This window comes from Sceloporus undulatus, chromosome 4 (assembly GCF_019175285.1).
Source record: "Sceloporus undulatus isolate JIND9_A2432 ecotype Alabama chromosome 4, SceUnd_v1.1, whole genome shotgun sequence".
Taxonomy (NCBI): domain Eukaryota; kingdom Metazoa; phylum Chordata; class Lepidosauria; order Squamata; family Phrynosomatidae; genus Sceloporus; species Sceloporus undulatus.
Genome location: NC_056525.1, coordinates 218,641,336 through 218,657,005, shown reverse-complemented (window position 1 = coordinate 218,657,005; position 15,670 = coordinate 218,641,336). Strand labels below are relative to the sequence as shown.

General features: G+C 41.0%; 1 protein-coding gene across 5 annotated transcripts in view; it reads right to left on the bottom strand.

Annotated features, from left to right (window-relative positions):
* ESRP1 (epithelial splicing regulatory protein 1) overlaps positions 1 to 15,044 on the bottom strand; it is a 51,992-nt gene extending 36,948 nt beyond the window's left edge. For all 5 annotated transcript variants that reach the window (XM_042465175.1, XM_042465177.1, XM_042465176.1 and 2 more), the window contains exons 1-4: positions 14,907 to 15,044; positions 12,509 to 12,637; positions 8,306 to 8,419; positions 3,510 to 3,624 (exon numbers count right to left, since the gene is read on the bottom strand). In XM_042465175.1, the coding sequence (XP_042321109.1) occupies positions 3,510 to 3,624; positions 8,306 to 8,419; positions 12,509 to 12,637; positions 14,907 to 15,038 (490 nt within the window). In that variant the 5' untranslated portion in view covers positions 15,039 to 15,044. The remainder of the gene's footprint in view (positions 1 to 3,509; positions 3,625 to 8,305; positions 8,420 to 12,508; positions 12,638 to 14,906) is intronic.
* Positions 15,045 to 15,670: the final 626 nt, after the last annotated feature.

Genomic DNA, 15,670 nt, shown 5'->3' with positions numbered 1-15,670 from the left:
TGCTTAACTCCTTCACTCTTCAAAGTGTGCTTTCCCCACTATGTTCAAAACACAGCAGGGAGGCTGAGCATAGATATGGAAGTTTCCTAGTCCCTCAGAGTTTGATTTACCACACATGCTAGAAATCTAGTGACATCTCACGAGATCATCCATAGGGATGAAGGTATATTTTATGGACTCCACTTCTGTGAGCTTTGCAGTATTTACAAGTCTCATTTATTTATGCACATCAAAACAGTATGGAGGTTTACTTTCCCACTGCATAAGAAACACAGTTTTGTCCAGTAAATAACACTATTCTCCAAGTATGTTCGACAGTCCTTACTTCTGTAAAAATAAGCCCCAATTACTTCAAAGTAAGCATGGACAGGATTTCACTTTGACCAAGAATTGGTCAGTATCCCTATATCCATATTGATCATATTAAATCTGTTTCTTAGAAGCCGTAAATGTGCAGTGCAAAATGCCTGTGGGCTGAAAAACCACAGGTTTTGGACTGGGTTTCTTAATGTACAAAGGCTTTATTTTACTTCGCACTGATATGTTTTAATTGTTGTAGCAGTGTGCATTCTTCCTAACCTCAGTCCACCACTGGGGACAGTTATGTAGTTCAACAGAAGTTACAACTGCTTCAGCTTAGCTGAGTCGGTTCTTATGATTTATTAGCAGATGGGGAACCTCCCCATTCTCTTTATTGCTCATCTCAACACCTCAGTATCGTCACATGCTGGAACATGCACGCTAGGAAGGAGGAGAAATTGAGTCCCCATCACACCAGACCAGAGAGTTTGCATCTTACCTGACTATTGAGCATAAGATGAATTGAACAAGTGAGCACAAAGTGAGAAAGCTCCCACTAGCCAAAGGCCTCTCCATCATCCCTGTTACTCTTGGTGTAATAAGGTAGGAAGGGTGAGAAAAGACTGATTACAAAGTGCCCTGGAACTCATAGCTAACCAACCTCACAGGTTTGTTGTAAGAATAGAAATGACTGATTACAAGTGTCCTGGGACACTTCAGCTCAGTGGAGAAATGGTGGAATTTAACTGTAACCAGTCCATACCTTCATACAGACACATATTCCCAGAACATAAAGAATATGACCTGAATATGTGCCAATCACTGGATTTATGCATATACTGTATGTGGCTCTTCTCAAAATAATAACCAGAAACCAAACTCTGTACCCTTGGTCTTCCAAGTAGGAGGTCTCACTCTGATAAGGAACACATTGTGGCCTCTCCCCAAGACCATGGTTATGCACTGTATTCACCAGAGGTGCAGGCATTAACATCACCATAGCATTCCAGGCCCCTAGATTTACTTGTGGTGCTTTCTGTCAGAGCTAGGCTGAGAGTCAGGCATTTTTCATAGCTGGTCTTTTTCACTATCCATTCCACATCTGAAATAAACAGCAGGAACAAATGAACTTCTCTACTGACACTGTTATCACTTGCTTGCATTGACAGTATTTTGTTTATACTTGTTTAAAAGTGACATAATTTAAATGGGGTATGTGTACCAACACAGTACCCAAGATAAATCATGCCAGCAAGCTGTGTTTGTTGTTGTTGTATGCCTTCAAGCCATTCCTGACTTATGATGACTCTATCACAGGGTTTTCTTGGCAAGATTTGTTCAGAGGAGGTTTGCCATTGCTTTCCCCTGAGGCTGAAAGAATATGACTTCCTAATGTCACCCAGTGGGTTTCCACAGTCGGGTTGGGAATCAAACCTTGGTCTCCAGAGTCATAGTCCAACACAAACAATTACACCACGCTGGCTATGCACTAGAACAGGGGTAGGCAACCTGCGGCCCGCAGGCCGGATGCGGCCCGGCGAGGCCTTGGGACCGGCCCCAGCCCAGTCCTGCCGCCGATTGCCGCCGGTGCCTTTGGCGTCTCGCACGAGGGGCATGGTGGGGCAATTGTCTATAGAAGCCTCAGAAACATGCATTTATCTTAACATTTTTTAAAAACTCAGCAATTTTTTTCGTGTGTCCTCCATTTTTTATTTAAAAAGTGCCCTCCATTTGAAAATTTTGTCCTACATTTGTCCTGGTTTATTTGTTTATTTATTTTTTTAAAAAAATTATTTAATTATTTATTTTTTGGCTTCGCCCCCCCAGTTGTCTGAGGGACAGCAACCCGGCCCCCGGCTCAAAAGGTTTGCCTACCCCTGCACTAGAATATAAACACAAAAAGCATATGACAAAGGTAGGGCTTGGAAGTCACTCATTACAATTTTTTTTACCTGTAATAGATGACTGTTTGCTGTAACAAAGGTCTAAAGATGGCCCCTGCCTTTGCATTTTAATGTTAACACATTATAGTTTGCGGTATGAGTAATCTCTATTCATTATTTAAGAAATATTTAAGTTAACTTGGGAGAATTTTGGCTATTTATTGATGTTAATGGTTTTTTTTTAATGTATTGAGAACACAGTACTACAGTGTCACTTCTGAAGGCTAGCAAGCTATACATTTTTACAGTAGTGGCTGACACCACAGGGATTTTCAGTCATATTTGCAAGTTCTAGATGGCAAGGCTGCTTTAGAAGCTGCATGTCAGTGCTGTGTTTCTCTGGCATTAGTACCCATCAGCCTAACAATATTATGCAATGAATTTGTCCAGCAAACCTCCCTAGAGTAACCCAAAGTTGTTGGCATTAAATGCTACTGGGAGAGGCTCAAGATGATAAACATGCTTGGTCTGGTGAATGTGCACATTGGCAAGAACAAGGCTACATGATCAGATAGAAATCTTTTCCCAACAACCAAGAATGGCTTTTTCTGCAGAAACGGAAAGCCTCTGAAAACCAGACAACAATTCTGTTGGCCTGTGGCACAGTTATATGGTAAAAAAGATGGTACAAGACAATTCACATTGCAGTAAGAGAGTCAGCTCATGGTAATTTATCTCCAGTCTAGACAAAGACAAACCCACATACAAACAGTATGATCAGGAAAGCTTCCCTTCTCCATATTTCTCTCTGCAACTTCATATTTCACATTTCACAATGGGAACCATCTCTCCTTATATATACCTAGCTTATATTTTTTAAAACACAGGGCTTGAAAGAAAGCTAACTTTAACAGTTGTCATCAGTATGTTGTAGTGGTTAGAGCAGGAGTAGACAATTGTTGTGTTCTAAATGTTTCTCCTGTCAACCTTAGCCAGCACAGCCAGTGTGAAGGATTTTGGGATCAGAAGTCCAAAAATATTGGCAGGCTACTGGCTAAAAGTGTCAGGATCCCCACTGAGTCTTGAAACTCACCAAATGACTTCAGTCCAGTCATTTTCTCTCATCCTGGCCTTGCTGTGTAGTTAAAAGTAGGGACAAGGATAGCCAATACCTTTTGTTTATTGGAGAAATGGCAGAATATAATTGTTAATTAATAAAGAAAAATGTTAGCATAAACATCCACTTTGTGCTTTATACTCAATATGAAAAGCAAGAGATTGTACCGTTCTTAAAATTGTATCATCACCATCACCACCAAAGGATACATTCTGCCATCACTTTAGCATCCAGTTTGTCAATTTCGGGTGAGCCAGGACAACATTTCTTGAATTCTTTTCGCAGATCAAAAAATGAGTAGAAGCATTCAGGAAGTAAGATATTCTGCAATGTGAGAAGTTAGCTCTAGTATGCCAAGATAATAGCCACCCCATTTTGTAGTCAGACTGAAAGCCTGCTCAGTTACCTTAAAGTAAAAGCCACTTGTCAGTCATCTAAGCATCTCAGTTTGGAAAATAAAAGGACAAGAACAGACTACTGCCTATGGCCAATAGCTGCAGTACAGTAGAAACTCTCCCACTTCTGGCTTCCTAATTAACCACTTCACAATCACTCACAGAGAAAACCTAAACAGGTTTGAAAGAGGGCATTTTAAGAAAGAGAAGCCTAAATCCAATTGTTAGTCCCAACCAGAGCAGACTCACAGAATTACTAGCCCCAACTAAAGTAGACTGACAACATCAATGGAACAGGATAATTCAAAACTGTTCTACACTCAGTTAATGTAATGTACCATAATTACTCAGTACTAACAATTGGACAAAAAAACAAACACCTGATATGCACCTTTACTATTAAATGAAATGCAGAAATATAGGATGAGTGACACTTGGCTTGAAAGAAGCGCATGTGAAAAGGATCTAGGGGTCTTAGTAGTCCCCCGTGAGCTAAGGATGAGTTGACTGTGTGATGCAGCAGCCAAAAGAAGACAATGGAATTGGGGGCTGTGTTGACAGGAATATAGTGTCCAGATCTAGGGAAATAATAAAACCACTCCATTTTACTTTGGTGAGAGTTCACCTGGAATTTTGAGTCCAGGTGAATGGCTGCAGTACAGGCATTTAACCACTGCGCCACCAGGGCTCCAGGTGGATCAAAATACTGCAGCCATTCACTCGAAACCGCAAGGTTGCGAGTTCAAGACCAGCAAAAGGGCCCAAGCTCGACTCAGGCTTGCATCCTTCCGAGGTCGCTAAAATGAGTACCCAGACTGTTGGGGGGGAAATTAGCTTACTTGCTAATTAGCTTACTTGCTGTTCACCGCTATGATCTTTGGAATAGTGGTATATAAATAAAAAACAAAAAAAAAACAGTTATAAGCAGCATCACAGTTGCAGAAGAATATTGACAAATATCCAGAGAAAGGTGGCCAAAATAAACAAAAGTCTAGTAACCAAGCCCTATAAGAAATTACTTAGAGAGCTGGGTATATTTAGCTTGGAGAAGACCAGGCTGAGGGATGACATGATGCCCATCTTTAAGTATCTGAAGAAATGCCATGTAGTAGACTGAACAAGCTTGTTTTTTTCTGCTCCAGTGACTAGAACATGAACCAGTGGATTCAAATTACAGGAAAAGAGATTCCACCTAAACATTAGGAAGACTTTTTTTTACTGTAAGAACTGTTCAGCAGTGGAATACTGCCATGGGGAATGGTAGATGCTCTATCTTTGGAGATCTTTAACCAGAGGTTGGATGGGCATCTATTAGGAGTACTATAACTGTGTATTCCTCCAAGGCAGAGGGTTGGATAAGATGGCCCTTTTGGTCCCTTCCAGCTCTAAGATTCTATGATTTTGTTAAAAGCATTTCTGTATAAACTTCACAAAGCAGTGCCCAATATAAATGTATGCTTCTCATTTAGTTAAAGAATGCAGTGCAGTGCAGTCTTGATGTTATCATGATCTGAGACAAACTGAAGTGGCTATTTCATCTCAGACACCATGCAGATGCGCACAAAAATGAGGCAACATCAGAACACCCTGCATTACTCATGAGAACTATGAGCAAATTAAATACTGCTCATTGCAAATGAATGCCATTAAAATCCTTCTAGCCCTTTCATTTTAAATACAATAGGTTCAAAACTTCAAATAATCTCAAGGCTTAATTTGTTATGTTTACTTTGAAATGCCATGCTTCCAGCCTATCAGCTATATTGGCTTTTAGAAGAACAACAAAAACCACAGCACTGTTGTATAGCTTGGAACGTGAAGGATCCCTCTGTCTTTTCTGCTTGTTGCAGTTCTCATGGTTTTGAAGAATACTGAACATGTTCAAAGTCATCTTTGCCTAACCTGGTCCCTCCATCTGCAAGGTGTTAGATTATGACTACAACAGCCACGCCAGATAGTGGGGATGGGTTTTGTAGTTCAATGTGACTCTGGAGGGCTGCAGCTGGGGAGAAGTCTGCCATAAGTGTTTTCCCTTCCAGCTGTAAGGAGGAAGTTTTCACTGCATCACCTGTTCTATACAATATGCCTCAGGCAAGTGCTATTTGCATACCTGAGGGTGGGGAGAAGTGAAAAATAATCGAGAGGCATACTTTTGTGGCAGATTGATTTCTGTTTTGCTATCCTTTGACAGTCATTTGCTTCAAGCCCTCTTACAAGCCTGGCATGTGTGCATTTCTGGATGTTTGTTATAAACTTGATATACCTAGGATTGACATGATAAATGAAATTACATGGACAGAGGTTGCAGGATATTATATATTTAAATCTTGCTTTGAGAATGAAGCCCTATTCTAAAAAAAATTAAAAAAATAAGAGTGTCTTTGACTGCCTTGTACTTCAGAAATAGTCAGGTTTGATAGTACTTTAATAACTGTCATGGCTCAATGCTACATAATTCTAGGGAGTGTAGTTTGTGAAGCACCAGGATGGAGCTCTCTGACAGAGAAGGCTGTCTCAAAAAACCATGATTCCCAGAATTCCATAGCACTGAGCCATGGCAGTTAAAGTGATGTCAAACTGGATTATTTCTGCAGTGTAGATGCAGCATTTATCTGATGGACAGGCTAGTGCCCAGTTCCAATGTACTGGATGCAAAGAAAGTTACACTAAATACAGTAAGTTCATTGGGCAAAAGAGGGGAAAGACTGGAATGAAAAGGGATCCACATTCAAGAATTAAACAAACATAGCAACTTTAAATTTGCTTTCACCAGATGGGTATGGTCATGGGTTCCAGTTCTGTCACATACATTCTGTATTCAGTGACCTACATAGAAATAGCGGAATCTTGTAAAACGAAACAGATACATAATTTAATCTCAATTTAAATGCTTTTTGAGAAAAAGCATATAAAACCATTAGAACAGTAGGTCCCACATTTTAGTCTTTCAGGTGTTTTGGACTTCAGCTCCCAGAATTCCTGACTGTTGGCCAACTTGTTACTTCTGGTAGTTGAAGTTCAAAACACCTGGAGGACAAGAGTTTGTGAAGAGGATAAATATTGCCTTCATAAGGAAGTAAAAGAAAAATGGTCAAATTACAGACATATGGATGATGTTCTTTCCTATTTTCAAACTTTTTTCTTAAGTCACAAATGCTCAAGTACAGATGAGATTACATGTATAAAGTTATTTCTTTTACTGTTGGCTATTACAACAAACACACACAGCAAACACACTTGGAAAACAAGCACCATTTTTACCCGAATTTCAAGATATACAACAATGTGACGTGAAAGGCGTGGAGTACAGATCTATTCTCTTTGAAAAGAGCAAAAACAACTTCACATGTGACTATCCAACACATATGCTACTCTATATACATACAGCAAGAAAGCCTCAGTTTAATTTTTAAATTTATATACACAACACATTTTTATAGATACACCACATCTAATCATAATCATTCAAGGGTAATTTACAAAACTCTAAAAATTATAATGCAAACATTCAAAATTCAGTATGATATAAAACAACATGTTACAGACGGAGATGAGGGAAGGTCAGCAAGTTCAGAGTAACTGAGATGTTAAATTACAATACATATAAAAAGTTCCTCTTAGTGCTTAAAAAGCAACAAAGGTAGTGCTATGCACACCTCTCTGAAAATTTGATCCATAGACTGAGGCTCTACTAGGGTGTAAATCCCATTTAATTCCATAGATTTTATTCTAAGCATAAGCAGGATTACAGTTTTAGGATTTAAATAGCATTGCTGACGGCAAAAATAGAGAATAACTTAAAGATGAATGATGTAGATCAATTTAATTTGAGAGGCAGATGAGCTGAAGACAGATCTAGGTGTGCTAACAGAAATTTGGGAAGCTTGCAGTAGGTTGGCAGGGGCTTCTGAATCTTTTCAACACTGTTAATGGCTATAATGACCACTATCTCCACCCTGGAATTACACCACTGAAAAATGAGTTAAGTTTGTGGTAACCAAGCATGGGACTGGCAGGAGGAGATGGACAGAATATGATTTACATTCAGTTCACTTGGTGGATCTCAGGTGTTCTACCCCGCCCCCCCCCCAAAAAAAGATAAGAAAGAAAGAAAGAGTACAAGCTGCAATATGGTATTCTGCTCACCCCTACACTATAAAACTTAATAGCAGTTGTGATTGATGCTGAAACTCCTGTCAGATCATTATTTACTCATTACTAACCACAGGTAAGGACAACTGCTAAAATGAAACGCAAACATTTACAGACAATAAAATCAATACCTTGCCTTGTAACTTTTTAGAAGTGTCAAAATACTGTGGCGCTTAGAACAAAGTGCATCCAGCTCCAAAACTAGTAACTTAACTGAGAGCAGTCAATTATAAAAGGCCACAAGCAGAGTTTGGAAAAGTTATTTTTGAACTATAACTTTCAGAATGTGGGAGCAGTAATCAAAAATCACTTTTCTAAGGTGTGCACATGAGTTCAGATGAGTGGAACTATGACCACAAATACTTGGGTTTTTAAAAGAAAAGAAGATGGACACTACATCATGAATAATACAACTAGCTGACGATGGGGCAGAACTGAAGGAATTACGATTTTCTTACCTTTTTTGAAGCTTCAGGATGCAGAACCTGCCTAATATGAAGTTGCCCGTCAGTGCAGAGACAGAACGATGTACCTACGCCGATATTTAGCTCATTGCTCACAGACTGATTAAACTAAAAGAGACATCAAAACAAAAAGAGATCAGTTTAGAATGTGAAAGTATACTTTCCAATATTAGCTAATTTCACCACACTTTTAGCGGGATGCGCCACCTGCTTAAAATGGCAGTACTGTCTGAGACTGGAACACAAGGTTAAAAAATTCATTGTTCCCAAACTTGTTTTAAAAATAATTGCTTAATAACAAAAATCCACAAGCTGCCAATTAAGAATCTGTAAATGTCAATTTTTAAAAATCCATACTGAATAGTTGCACCAGCAAACTTAGTTCTAATGCAAAGATACTCACTAAAGACAGCTCCTTTTGTTTTTTTGGTGGCTATGTTATTTGTATTTCTGTATTGCCTTCCTCCCAAGCAGCATAAGCTGGCTCACAAGTCCTCTCCGTTTTTTCCTTACAATGCCTGTGAGGCATGCCGTTATAGCTGAGTAGAGACTGTTTCCCCACTTGTAGTCTACAGATACCACCTCCCCCTTTTCACTGCTGGGAATCTGTGGAAAGGACAATAGGCTCCCATACAAAGTTCCCATAAGACTGTGATAATATATGTAAAACACTTTATAGTAATAGAAGGCTTCATTAAAAATGTTTTTATCTTAAAACAGGAATCTTATCATAGGATCATGATCCTGAAGAACTGGGTATTATCAGCCTTAAGCAAATCTTTAGAGTCTGCAGGATTCCCAGGCTGAGCAGTTGTTGAAATTATGTTCTTTGTATAATACTTGAATGAAAGGTATTTCACAGCCATTTATTCACTTGCACTTCAAAGTTGTGTCCTAGTGTATACATTTGTTACAGAATCAAGTTTCTTTTTTAAAAAAAATAAAAAATGAAGCCACACCACTATGGAAAGTCTGAAAGCAATTAGTTACATGTAACACAATTACCACTAATGTGTTACTGGCAGATTTGTTTTTAGCAATTACATGATTGCGAAGTTGCAAAACTAATACAACAACTGGAAACCAAGTTTCTGTATTATTGGTATAATTACCAATGCTTTCTAGCTACTTTTTGAAATTTAAGTGTATTTCTGACACTTTCTGACAAGAGGTTTTATATCATTCTCTTATCAGCCACCCATTTAAAGAAAGAACATAGAATAATGCAGCAAATTATTTTTCAGAGGTGCAAGTAATAGCAATTAACTACTTTTCAAACACTGTAATGAGTAAAAAAACAAAAAAAACAAATGCACATTTAAAAACTAATGTGTAAAAGTCAGTTATCAGTTCTTTCACTGCAGAATCAGGAATGCAAGTGTGAATTGTGAGTGCCTATTTGATTTATGCAGGTGGCCGAACACCTTATAGAGGTGGTTAGTGGCCAAATAAATTATACTGGTCAACTTTTTGAGAGCCAGTATGGCATAGTGGTTTGAGTGTCAGACTATGACTCTGGAGATCAGAGTTATATTCCTCACTCATCCATGAAATTCTCTGGGTGACCCTGGGCAAGTCACATGCTCTCAGCCTCAGCAAAAGGCAATGGTAAACGTCCTCTGAGCAAATCTTGCTAAGAAGTCCCACAATATATTTTGCCTTAGGGTCTCCATAAGTCAGAAATGACTGGAAGGCACACAACAAGAAGTCTTCAACTTTTTTGTTTTGTTAAAAAAGAACAGCAGAATTGAATTAACAAAGTAGAAAGGAAATGAGCTAACTTTGAAAAGAGACAGCTATATACCTAAGTGAGGATGAAAAATATGGCAAGTAACTATCTGCCTTTTCACTACGGGTGTCATTCCCAGGAACAGACAGTCTGTGACTCTCCACTTTCCTATTTTAGAGCTAAATCACTATGAAAAACTGCAAAGCTGATGTTTCCATCAGATAACAGATTCTTATCACAACACATGCATTAACTAGCTCATTGGTAGGATGTTTGTGTTATCACTAACAATTTTGAGAATGGGCAGTACTTCTTAGTCAGTATTTGCTATATGTGAGTTTTGCTCCATTTCCACCCCAATCATGTATACTGTGCATATATGCCTGAATGCCTAAGCTTATGCTTCATGCATCTGATTAACTGGACTACAATCTATGAAAGCTTCTTCAAATCTTACATGTGCCACACAACTCTTGTTTTGCTGAAATATAGGCTAAAATGGCTTCTTCTCTGACTATGCTTCTAAATGTTCTTTGATGGCAATATCTATAATCTCCCAGCCCATTTGGCCAATTACCAGTGATAATAGACACTGCACTATAACATCAGGAGGACAATAGCTATAGCAAGTGCCATCAACTTCAGTGAGACCTACAAACCATTACAAATGGATCTACACTACAGAGTTGTATTAGTTTTATAATTAACTATTAGTGCTCCAACCTAAAAAACCTGGGTTTTTGTTGTTTGATGAGGCACCCAAATGGAGCTAAAGTACACTGAAAAAATAGCACTAGATTTTCAAATCAGATTAATCCTTAAGTATATACAGTGACCTAGGGTAGCTCATGAACTATAATTCAGGGAAGCAGACTAGAGTTTTGCTGTATAGTGTATATATACCTTCATTATACAGGTTGAGTCTCCCTTACCTGGAATTCTGAAATCTGAAACCCTCCAAAAACTGAAAAAATGTTAACGGCTGGCTGAGATAGTGACACTTTTGGTTTGTGATGGGTTGATGTATAAAACTTTGTTTCATGTACAAGGTATAAAATTACCTTCAGGCAATGTGCATAAGGAGTATATGAAACATTAATTAATTTTGTGTTTAGACTAGGGTCCCATCTCCAAGATATCACATTATGTACCTATATGCAAATACAAGTAGTCCAAAATCCCTCACCACCACCAAATCTGAAACACTTCTGGTCCCAAGCATTTCAGACAAGGAAGACTCAACCTGTATATGATTCTATGTTGGAAAGTTATGTTTCAAGAATTAGCAAGCAAGAAACACCCTGAAACAGCCTGGAGTTTTGACCCAGTCCAAAGGAGTCTGGACACATACTGTATTGTCCCTTCTCCTCCTCAAGAAGATGCGAGGGCTGCTTGTGGATGAAGCCTTTTTCTATCCCACTCAGATGTCTTCTCATGTCTGTGTGTGACTCATCCCTTCATCCACACCCACAATCAGCCCAACCCAGTGCCTTGGAACATTTCTTTCATGCATGGATTCCCACGACCCTTAAAAGAACCATCTCAGACAGGATAGGTGCAAAAGGATCTTGCAGCACCTTTGAGACTGAGGTCCAAATCATACTGCAGAAATGATCCAGTTTGAGACCACCTGAATTGCCCTGCCTCAGAGCTAGGGAATCCTGGGAATTGTAGTTTATTGTGGCACTAGAGCTCTCCGACAGAGAAGGCTAAATGTCTCACAAAACCAATGGTGTCACTAGGGGGTGCAGACCACACCAGGTGACACTCTAAAAGGACGGTGACATGACTGCAGAATTTTTTAAAATTTGAATTTCAAATTTCAAAATTTTATTTTAAAAGTTTTTTTAAATTTAATTCTTCATTCTTTTTACATTTTCTTTCTTTTTTTAAAAAATCACATTTTAACCAAGTCTTCACTATGCATACGTAAATACATTTGGGTTGTGCATATGATATTGTAATTTGTAGGTATAATTTTAATTTTGCTAGTTGTTTATGTCACAACTATTAGCATTGCATTCAGTGATATATGGGAATTACAATTGACAAGCAACATGCAAAAAAGCATTGCTCAGATTCGGTATGGTGTGAAATGGGAGGAGGTCAATGGGAGTGTGCGAAATCAACCATAAAGCACAATACTACAGTCCCAGAATTCCCTAGCAGCCAGGGCAGTTAAAACAGTTCAAACTGTTTCATTTCTGCAGGCAATTTTGGACCTAACTGTAAGATAGAAGTTGTTAGCATGAGCATTCCTAGGATTGACTCTACTTCCTCAGGTGCATTTTCCTTTTGCATACTGATTTTACAGATCAACACAGCTATGCTGTTGAATTCCCCCAGAATAGGTGCAGAATTCTAGGGGGATGCTGGGCATTGCAGTCCCCAAATTATAAGCTCTGAGTGGTTCATTCCTCTGGGAAAGCAGAAGAAGAGTTTGAAGGGCAAACCTATGTTTCCTTTACCTGTCTCAGCGCCTGCTCCAGCTGCGGGGCCAGTCTCAAACTCTCCTCTGTAAGATCCGTGTCTTCTTTGCACTCCTGGGTCAGCTCCAGGTGATCCGGACTGATCAGCACTTCGTGAAGCGCTCCCACCTACAAGGAATTAAAGGGGGTTGTGGAGAGGGAGAAAGAAATAGGTCAGGTCTTCCTTCTGGCTCTCCTGCAGGAATTTCCTCAATGAAAGGCAAGGCCCAGGTGGATGAGTTAACTCCTGACCTGTGCAAACCCAGCAGCCTCCATATTTGATCTTAAAAGGGGCCTCAGCCCCCAAAAAGCCTTGGTCCAGGCTGCCTCCCTATCTGTCTTTGTTCAGGAGCAGCTAAACCCTTTTTAATATGGGAGGAGGTTTCTCCCAGGGAGATCAGACGTCCTCCTTTTCCCAGCACATGTCCTACATTTCAACCTTCATGTCCAGGAGGAATTTCAAAAGGTCTTCCATTCTGAGCATGAATAAAAGCATGAATTTATATTTGGGTCCATGGTTTTAGCTTTTTATTTTTCAGTGTCCTACATTTTTCTTGAGTATTCGACATTCTGCAGTGCCTTGTCCTCCTTTTGTGGTCAGAGGACATCTGGTTAACCAGGATTTCTCCGGTGCAGCCATCTAGAGCTGCATCCGCACTGCAGAAATAATCCAGTTTGAAACCACTTTAACTGCCGTGGCTCAATGCTATGTAATCTTGGGATGTGTATTTTGCTGTGGCACCCGAGCTCTCTGACAGAGAAAGTTAAATAACTCACGAAACTACAGCTCCCAGAATTCCATAGCGTTGAGCCACAGCAGTTAAAGTGGGGTCAAACTGGATTATTTCTGCAGCGCAGATGAGCTTATTCTATGGGGCCCCATCCTAAACACTCAAGGAGACTTTCAGGGATCCAAATTTTTTCTTCTCTCGGTTTTGATATCACAACTATCCGGAAAGAAGCAGAACGATCCAAACACACTGCAGAAATAATCCAGTTTGAGACTGCTTTAACTGCCCTGGCTCAGTGCTAGGGAATCCTGGGAATTATAGTAATTTATTGTGGCACCAGAGCTAGAGAAGGCTAAATGTCTCACAACACTACAGCTCCCGGCATTGAGCCAGGGCAGTTAAAGCGGGGTCAAACTGGGTTATTTCTGCAGTGCGCTTTGGCACTAAGAAGTCGGAGTCACGCGGAGTCGCACCCAGATAGTTTCAGCCGAGATGGTTATCCCAGTTTCGCCTCGCAGCAGGGCTCCCTCGGTGACTTGACAGCCTTCTCTATACAGTGCCTCCACAGACATGGCTCCCCCCTCAAACCAGTTTCACTCCGGAGTCAAGCCCCACTGAAGTCAAGAAGTCTAAACCCCATTGGGAGAACTCCCTGAAAAGTGATTTATGGCTAGTTTCATGCCTTGGGGTTTTTTTGCATTTAGAGCCAAAAGCGGCACAATGGTTTGAAAGGTGGGATTTTGGAGATCGGGATTCGAATCCCGGACTTGGCCATAAAACCACTGGGTGACCTTGAGCAAGTCACACTCTCTCAGCCTCAAAGTCATGGCACCCCCCCCCCGCTGAAAAAACCTGCCAAGAAAACCCCATGATTAGTCCGGCATTAAGGTCGCCCAAAGTCGGAAACGACGTGCAGGCACACAACAACAACAACAACAACAACAACAACCAACAAGATTTCTTTTAGCTGTTGTAAGCCGCCTTGAGTCCCAGACTGGGGAAAAGGCGGAATAATAAATACCAACAATAACAATAGTAGTAGTAGTAGTTCCCCTTCAACTTATGGCAACCCTATCATGGGATTTTCTTCTTGGCAACTTTCTTTTGAGAGAGGTTGCCATTGCCATCCTCTGAGGCTGAGAGAGTGTGACTTGCCCAAGGTCACTAATATTTTAATAATAATAATAATAATAATAATAATAATAATAATAGGAATAGGAAACAAGCCCTAGCCTAGAAAGAAGTCCCCGGAATATTGCAACTACAATAATAATACTAATAATGGGAACCAAACCCTAGCCTAGGAAAAACTCCCAGGGATACTGCCATTTCCCGAATAATAATAATAATAATAATGAGAAGCAACCTCTGGTTTAGGAAAAGCTCTCTGAGATATTACAAGTTCAACAATAATAATAATTGTAACAATAATAGGAAACAAGCCCTAACTTTGGAAAAACTCCCAGGGATACTGTCATTTCCAGAGTAACAATCATGGCAAAGAAGCTCTAGCCTAGCAGACACCTTCAATAATAATAATAATAACAATAATACTGGGGAAGAAGCCCCAGCCTAAGAAGAAGTCCCAGGTTGGGGATGCTGGGTGTTGCAGTCCCATCCTCACACTTCCTCCCCCAGAAGCCCACCCAACCCATTGGGAGCGGTACCTTCTTGTGGGCCAGATCGACCACTCTCCAGAAGAGCTGGACCAGCTCCCTCTCGTCGGAGCCCAGCCGGGGCCCGTTGAGGCCAGCGGTGGTCCCGAAGAGGAGGACCAGGTAGTCGGGGGACGTCGTCATGGAGGAAGCCCACCCCCAGCCCAGAAAGAGAACTCCCTTCACCCAGAATGGGGAGCCCAGAGCAGAAGCCCCCCCAAACTCCCTTCCCTCCTCAGTCCTCTTCAGTGCAGAAGAAGAACCAGCCCCAGCCCCCCCTCAACCCCCCACACCTTCCAGCCCCAAAGGCAGCCCAGAGTGCCCTCCAAGTCCTTTGAGGGAAGGAGCGCATGCCCAGTGAGGCCCTTTTGGGGGGACCAAAGGAAAAAAAAAGTGCCCTAATGGCTGAGGAGGGGAGGGTTCCTCCCTCCAGAGGCAGGCAATGGCGCGGAGGAGGAGGAGGAGGCCCTACCTGCCCACGTGGGACAGGTGAGGCACACCTGAGGCAGGGCCACGCCCATTGCCCCCCCTCTGGGCAGGGAAGGAGGACGTGGCGCCAAGGCCAGGGAGGGGGAGGGGGCCATGCTAGGGCTGAGGGGACTGGGAACCCCCCCCCCCGGGGAAGAAGGGGAGTAGGGGGTAGTGGGTAAAGACCCTAGGCTACTGCATCCACACTGCAGAAATAATCCGGTTTGACCCCTTTTTAACTGCCCATGCTGTGGGAGTCTGGGAAATTGTAGAGCAGAGGTTTAAGGGAATAAGTGAAGAAGAGTGTA